The 8163-nt window shown below is 56.2% G+C and overlaps 1 protein-coding gene across 1 annotated transcript; it reads left to right on the forward strand.

The window, feature by feature from the left end:
- The first annotated feature begins 523 nt into the window (after positions 1-523).
- On the forward strand, positions 524-4821 carry CHRNG (cholinergic receptor nicotinic gamma subunit). The gene is made up of 12 exons (NM_001031568.4): positions 524-641; positions 881-1020; positions 1139-1183; positions 1333-1442; positions 1529-1684; positions 2025-2122; positions 2826-3029; positions 3308-3422; positions 3702-3816; positions 4041-4245; positions 4316-4449; positions 4530-4821. Exons 1-12 carry the CDS (start codon positions 587-589, stop codon positions 4695-4697), a joined length of 1545 nt encoding a protein of 514 aa, NP_001026739.3. The 5' UTR covers positions 524-586; the 3' UTR covers positions 4698-4821.
- The last annotated feature ends 3342 nt before the right edge of the window (positions 4822-8163 follow it).

Genomic DNA, 8163 nt, shown 5'->3' on the forward strand with positions numbered 1-8163 from the left:
TCACTCAGTGCCCCACTGGCGCCCAGTGGGTGCCTCCTTCCCTGCACAGCTCCGGTTTCAAGGGACACAGCTGACGTCCCCACACTGGTGGGGGCCCAGGACAGCTGCCACATCCTCTCCGCTAAGCCAGGAATGCACTGACGCGGGGCTGGACAGGACTCAGAGCCGTGGGATGGGCATCGCTCCCCAGGCTGAGCTGGGCGACTCCCCCACCCTGGGGACAACTAGTGGCCACCAAGGGGGACGCAAGGCACTGTCTGGGGGGGTTGCAAAAGTGCACACATGGCTGCAGGTTTCCACTGTGGAGCTATACACATCTCTTCAGGGGATATGGGGAAACTGAGGCACGGAGCTCCTTTGGTCCCCAAACCCAAATCCAGCTCCTCTTCCCAGAGCTCTGCCATCACCCCCACCAACACAGAAGGGGGGGACGTGGGTTGTCACCTACCCCTCCCTTATCCCGCATTGCTGCTGAGAACAGCTGATGGGGTCAGGGACAGCTGTCCCGTCCCAGTGGGCGCCAGGCCCAGAACACCGGTGTGCAGGCGACTGAGCAGAGCCCCAGCCCCGCGCCCGCAGCTCCAACATGCGCTGCTCCGATCTCCTCCTCCTCTTCCTCCTCGCCCTCTGTGTCCTGCCAGGTAAGGTGCACCCACCCCAGGGAGAGGGGAGGCTGAAGGGTCCCTGGTGCCCCCTTCCACCACCTTTTCCCTGGGGTTTTATCACCCATGGTTGCACAGCATTGCGCACTGTCCCCATGCCCTGCTTGCACACCACCAAGGCTTTACGTGCATCCCCTCCCCCCCCCCCCAGCTATATCAGTATTGCCCCAGGGACAGCACTAAGCTTCCCGTCCCCTCCTGGGGTGCCCTCCCACCAGGCATAAGCTGCAGGAACCAGGAGGAGAAGCTGCTCCAGGACCTGATGACCAACTATAACCGTCACCTGCGCCCAGCGCTGCGTGGGGACCAGGTCATTGACGTCACCCTCAAACTCACCCTCACCAACCTCATCTCCTTGGTGAGACCCCCTTGCCACTATGGATTTGGGGTGCTGGGGTGATGCTGCAAGAGCTGGGTGGCCCCGGTGGGATGGGATGGTGGAGCTAAAGGTGCTTCCCCCCTTCCTTCCCTGTCAGAATGAGCGGGAGGAGACCCTCACCACCAATGTTTGGATCGAGATGGTGAGACCTCAGGCAGGACACCCCCTGCTCACCCCTGGTGGCAATCTGTGGTGGGCTGGCACCATAACCTACACTCCCTGTTGTGGGTGCTCCTTTTGGGGCAGCCCCAGGGAGCACTGTGACCCCTACGCTTTGCTCCCCTCTCCCAGCAATGGTCTGACTATCGCCTGCGGTGGGACCCCGATAAATACGATGACATCCAGCAGCTGCGGGTGCCTTCCACCATGGTCTGGCTGCCCGACATTGTCTTGGAGAACAAGTGAGGCCACGCTAGGGTACAGCAGGGACACTTTCCCACATGTGGTTGGCCTCACTCTGGGGCTGAGCCTGCTCTTTTCCCCACAGCATCGATGGGACATTTGAGATCACACTCTATACCAACGTGCTAGTGTACCCTGATGGCAGCATCTACTGGCTGCCCCCCGCCATCTACCGCAGCTCCTGCTCCATCCACGTCACCTACTTCCCCTTTGACTGGCAGAACTGCACCATGGTCTTCCAGTGAGCACAGCTTGGGAGTGTTGGGGGTGGCCCCATAGGGACAGATGTGGGATGTCTCACTTTGCTTCAGGGTGGGCATCTTTCAGCTAGCCCCAGCATGGGCGAGCACCATTGACCTGGCACCTGGTTAACCATGGGTGACTAGATACATGTTTGTCCAGTTAAACTCCCATACAGCAGGGACACGGGTGACTGGCATGTCACAGTGTCACTCTCACAGAACAGCTTAGAAGGGAATGGATCTCAAGGACTGTTGAGTTCTAACCCCCCTGCCACAGGCAGGGTTGCCAACCTCCCCTGCTATTTTCCCATTGGTGCCATCCCTCTGCCCCCCTCCCAGGTCCCAGACATACAGCGCAAACGAAATCAACCTGCTGCTGACAGTGGAGGAAGGCCAGACCATAGAGTGGATCTTCATTGACCCCGAAGCCTTTACAGGTAACCCTGTGACCCCCCCATGGCATCCCAAGGACAAACATTCCAAGGACAAGCATTCCACTCCATGATGCCCCACAGCCTGCAGCAATGCCCGTGGCTGCTGAAATCAGTCAGTGGCAGAGGGGGGAGGATGGGGGGGCTGTTAGCAGCCCTTGCCATTACACGGGCACTTAAGTTATTAGTGGAAGATGGAGCAGGGGAAGAGATTTGTTTTACCAGCCCCCCCGGCTCGCAGCACTCACCGCTTGGCAGTCCCTCCCGGAGAGCTGCTCCTGGCAGTTTGATTGATGCTGGGAAGGTATCTGTCACGGCCAAACGATGACGTTTTCCATCACATTTTAATTGCATATTGAAGGAACAAAATGCTTTTCGGGCAGCGAGATTTATTTTTTCATTACCGGCCCAAGCTGCGATCTTGATTGGGAAAAATCTATCGCTCCCGCAGACAGCGGGGGAAAACAACGCGCCTTAATAAAGCGTCATGCTTGGCTTCCCCACGGCTGCCTGGTGGCAGGGAGATGGGGGACTCCCAGCCCCGCACATAACTCATCCCCAAAGGGCTGCAGGTATCCCCTGCTATAGCTTCCAGGGGAACTTCGGAGCACTCCTCGGTGCTCAGCTCCCCATTGTGGCCCTGGCACCTTCCACCCGCCTGGTGCCACTGGGATGTGGGGACTCAAATGGTGGCATCACCGCATGGCAGAGAATGGAGAATGGGCCATCAAGCACCGCCCTGCACGGAAGATCATCAATTCAGGGCGCTTCACCCCAGATGACATCCAGTACCAGCAGGTGATCTTCTACCTCATCATCCAACGCAAGCCGCTCTTCTACATCATCAACATCATCGTGCCCTGTGTTCTCATCTCCTCCATGGCTGTGCTGGTCTACTTTCTGCCTGCCAAAGGTACCCTAGCTGGTGGGCACAGGGGAGAAGTAATAGGAACGTGGGCTAGTGGGCATGGTGGTGATGGGTCAACAACTGAATTTAGTGGTCTTTGTGGTCTTTTCCAACCTTAATGATTCTATTATATTTGGGATTTGAGGTGGATTTCTGGGCACCTTAGAGTTAAAAGCTCTTGTAGAACTTGGATGGGTCAGCGCTGGGGCATGGCAGCCCTTTTGGCAAAGCAGTGCCATGCCCACACCATTGTCCCCCACCAACCTTATCCTTTGCTTTGTCAGCGGGGGGGCAGAAGTGCACCGTCTCCATCAATGTCCTCCTGGCCCAGACTGTCTTCCTCTTCCTCATTGCCCAGAAGGTGCCCGAGACCTCCCAGGCAGTGCCACTCATTGGGAAGTAAGTGATGCAAGGGGATGGGGAAAACCACACCAGTAGGGTCTCCAGGTGCCATGGTAGGTGGAAACCACCTCCAGTCTGCCCTTAAGCTAAGCAGACAGGGAACCAGGGCTCGCTGACAGCCACATCCCATCCCTTCACCTGCAGGGCTTGCATACGGATGTCACGCACTCACATCCCACTGCTGGTCTGCAGCTTCTTCTGGCATCAAACCGGACCTATCACAGCTTGTAACCCAGAGGTTGCACTGCCTACTGAGGCCTCACATTCCCTCCGCAGGTACCTGACCTTCCTCATGGTGGTGACAGTGGTGATTGTGGTGAACGCCGTCATCGTCCTCAACGTCTCACTGAGAACACCCAACACTCACTCCATGTCTCAGAGGGTGCGCCAGGTACCTGTCTCCATCCTCCTGCCCCATGGGAAATGGGGTCAATATCTGTGGTCCCCCCCGTGGACTGGGGGGATCCCCAGGGGACCACACAGTGCCACCAAGCTACTGAACACTGGGGAGCAGTAGGTGCCCATTGGCACAAGGGTACCCTAATGGGATGCTCCCCAATGGGGGGAACACAATCACACCTGGGCAATTTGGGTGGGTCATGTCCACGTTTCCAGGTGTGGCTGCACCTCCTGCCCCGCTATCTGGGCATGCACATGCCAGAGGAGGCCCCGGGGCCACCGCAAGCCACCCGGCGACGTAGTTCCCTGGGGCTGATGGTGAAAGCTGATGAGTACATGCTATGGAAAGCCCGGACCGAGCTTCTCTTTGAGAAGCAGAAGGAGAGGGATGGACTGATGAAAACTGTGCTGGAGAAGATTGGTGAGTGAGTACCCCTTGGGCAGGGATGTGGGGCACTCACCGGTGCACCGAGTGATGCTGGGTCGTGCAGGACGTGGCCTGGAAAGCAACTGTGCGCAGGACTTCTGCCAGAGCCTGGAGGAGGCGAGCCCAGAGATCCGGGCATGCGTTGAGGCCTGCAACCACATCGCCAACGCCACGCGGGAGCAGAATGACTTCAGCAGCGTGAGTTAGGGCCACATGGCACAGAGGGGTGGGGGGGTGGTGGGATGGGCCCTCATCATCCCCTTGGTGTGAGCCAACAGGAGAACGAGGAGTGGATCCTGGTGGGGAGAGTGATCGACCGCGTCTGCTTCTTCATCATGGCCTCGCTCTTCGTGTGCGGTACCATTGGAATCTTCCTCATGGCTCACTTCAACCAGGCGCCCGCCCTGCCCTTCCCTGGGGACCCCAAGACATACCTGCCCCCGTGACAGGTCCAAATGACAGGGTCTGGGGGTCCCTGGACCAGGCTCCCAGTGCCAAGTGGGGTGATGGAGGCATGGGGTGGCTGTGGTTGTGCTGAATGTGGAAGTAAAGCCCATAGTGGTCTCATGAGCTCCTGAACATCTTTGTACCCATTGGTGGGTTACTCCCATCGGACAGCCCTGGGATGACCCTGAGGGTTGCACTTAGATGGGCACAGGGACGGTGCTACAGACCTTCAAGCCACACAGGACCCCATGGAGGCACTGAAGGGTGGGACAAGGGGGAACCAGAGCAGAGTTGGGCATCTGATGGACCATGCACTGCAAGATGTGCTGGCAGTGAGATTCACATTGCCCCCTGCAAATCCACAGCCTCAATGCTGGGGCAAACACAGACACTGGTATCCCCACAGCCATGGTGGCAATGGGGCAGCAATGGGGCTGCAGGTGAGGACAGGCAATTCCTCCTTCCACTTCTATCCCAGCCACAGCAATTCAGCTGCCCCTGCTCGCTGGCAAGTTCCAGCAAGCAGCTTTGAGTGGGAAGAACTACCAGAGCACCCAAAAATTCTTTGGGGATGGTGGATGCCAAGCAGCACCACATTACAAGCATCACCTCAGTGCCACAACTCATGTACTCAGCACAGCCCCTTCCCCCTGCCCCCACAGTGTCACAATGTCACATCCCCCCCTTGCTCCTCCCTGACCCCTGGGACCCGCAGCTTTGTCCCTGCTGGCAGGGGTGTGCAGGACAAAGCTTGGGAACGCCGGCAGGCAGCGCATGTCGCCAGCAGAGCGGCACAGCGATATGGCCTCATTTTGCCCCTGTGCCTCCATAGCCATGCACATTGATGTCCTATCCCCAGTCCCAGGGTGGCTGAAAGGATGGGGATGCCAAATGCCCCCAGCCCTACAAGGGACAGGAGCTGATCTCAGCTGCTTAAGCTGTAGCATGGCACATCCCCAGCCCAGCCCTGGGCTTTCTCTCCTTAAGGAGATGCAGCATTGATGAGCTCTGGTGGTGGAACATTTTGCAGGTAACCCTACCCAGAGCTGCAGGGCATGTGCTGTAAAAGGACAAAACCTCCTCCAGCCCAGCACTAACCCCAGGTACCTGTGCCCCATCAAGAAGCACTAATAAGGGCAACATCTCCCCACGCCTACCAACACTCACCTGCTCCACCTCCAAAATCAGGGACTCCTCTCATCTCTCCCTGGGTCGGGAAGCAGTTCTCCTCCTTGGTTCCAGACTGGAAACACCCCATAAGCTCCCACCATCATTCTCTGAACCCCCAACCCAGCCATCAGCCCCCATGTGACTGGCTGTACCCAGACAGCCACAGTTCACAGCCTGGCACAGCCCAGCATCCCCTGCCCAGGGGGAAAGCGAAGACCTGGCCGTAACTCTGTGGCTTGAAGGAGTTCCAGGCACTGGTGGTTTACTCAAAGGCCGCTACACAGAGATCTGAGCAAGCCTAAGGGTGGACAAAGCCTTCAGGGTGCAGAGCAGGGAAGGTCATGACTCAGCACAGATCTGGGGCTCCTACACAGGCTTGCATCCTGAATGAAGATGTGAAACCTTTTCTCAAGCACAACAGACTCCAAACAAATTATGACCACCACTCCTACTAGCAGGACACAGTAGACCATAATCTGAAAGCAGTGCTAAGAAATCTATCTCCCAAGCCAGGAGAAGCACCAAAGCCGGTGCTTCACATTATCAAAGAACACTCATTTTCTTCTGCCCTCCAGAAACCTTGTATTGAAAGAAGTCATATTCCACATCCCAACCAGCTCACTCCTCAACTAACAGGAACCAGCGCTGGGTTCCTCCAAACTTCAACCACAGTGGCAGCAGGAAGGAAAGAACAGCCCCAGGGAAGGGCTCTTCCGCATTTCCCTTGCAATGGTTATTTAAGGGCGAGCACAGCAGGACTGCAGCATTTTCAGATTTAATAGCAAGCCTGCACTCATCAGCACCAGCTTAGACGCAGGGTATCAGAGGCAAGAAGTGGGTGAGTACATGAAATAGCAGAGGTGGACATGACACACAGCTGGGCAAAACAACAGGACTAAAGCCCTAAGTGATGTCATCTGCAAGAAGCTAAATGCACTGTGGATGAAAGGAGCCTGCAGCTAGTATTTCAGCCTTGCCTTGCAAGGCTATTTTTGCTTAGATTGCTAAAACGTAATTACAACTAAATCCCCCTAACAAATACCAGAGAGCAGCAGGGGAGAGCTGTATTTAAAAGGAATTTTAAGTAGCAGCTGTAGTAGTACCTGATCACAGTGGGGAAAACAAACTGCGCCTGGGAAAGATCATTCGGTTGAAAGCTGGTGGCAAACGAGTGGCAAGAACAGAAACAGGGCTGTGGGGTCTTAAGAAACACGAAGAGTGATGCCACAGTGAGGGAAATGGCCTCTCCCCCCTGCCCAGCCAGATGCCAGGAGGCACAAGCTGTGTGGCCACGGGGAGGCGGCCGCAGGGGGCAGTTAGTCATTGCTGTCACTGCATTGAATGCTTCCAGAGACCGCCTGGGACTGAAACCCTCAATGCGGAAAACAAGCCCTTCAGAAGATTGAATTATTTCAGGCTGTCTTCTCTGCTGGTCCTGGCTGCTTTCAGTCTAGACTTCAGTAATAACATGGAATTTGCAATTTGGAGTCGTGAGGCTGAAGGTCTCCTGGGCCCCAAGGCCAGAATTCGTCCCAGACGCAGGTTGCTGGTTCTGCAGCCACTGTCGAATTGGCCCCAGCAGCCCATTCTCCTGGGGGATTGGGGTTGTGCAGAGCACAGGGCAGGAGGTGTGCCCCAGCTCCGGCCGCAGCCTCCCCCTCAGGCCCATGCAAAGGCTCTATTAAAAATGAAAGGCAATTGTGCGATTCCCCAAGGAAGAGGGGAAAGGCTAAAGCTGTTAATGAGTACAATTAGTGTTGTAGTCAAGCAGAATCAGAGGAAATAATTAGCTCCTATTGTTTCCGTGGCATCTGAATTGCAGCCATGCTGGCTTTCCAAGCAGCAGCCCATCAGTCCAGACTTACCCAGAGCACAGGAGACAGGGGTCACAGCTTCCATGCAGCTCCAAGCAGCAGTCCAGGCCATCACCCCCTTTCACTACAGCCACCGGGGTCCATTTCGCAGATGGCTGGAGACTTGCAAACAGCACACCCCAGCTCAGCTGCCCACAGAAGCACGCACAGCCCCCCACTCATCCTCTCCTGATGGTTCTCCGGTGAGATGGCTGTAATTACGTGACACCAAATACCTCTTTGTCCTAGTTTAAAGGCAGCTTGCAGCCCTCTCCCAAACAAGGAAGGCTGGGTGCAAAGCACTGCTAACCAGGGAATATGAAGAAGCAGCAAAGTAACCATCTCATTCTTCAGATGAGCTATTACACTACTGTGTGTGCACATAACTCCCCAAGTACAGTGCAGTTTGACCACCATTGGCACTTGGGGTGCTTTGCTGCTT

The sequence above is a fragment of the Gallus gallus genome, chromosome 9 (assembly GCF_016699485.2).
Source record: "Gallus gallus isolate bGalGal1 chromosome 9, bGalGal1.mat.broiler.GRCg7b, whole genome shotgun sequence".
Lineage (NCBI taxonomy): Eukaryota > Metazoa > Chordata > Aves > Galliformes > Phasianidae > Gallus > Gallus gallus.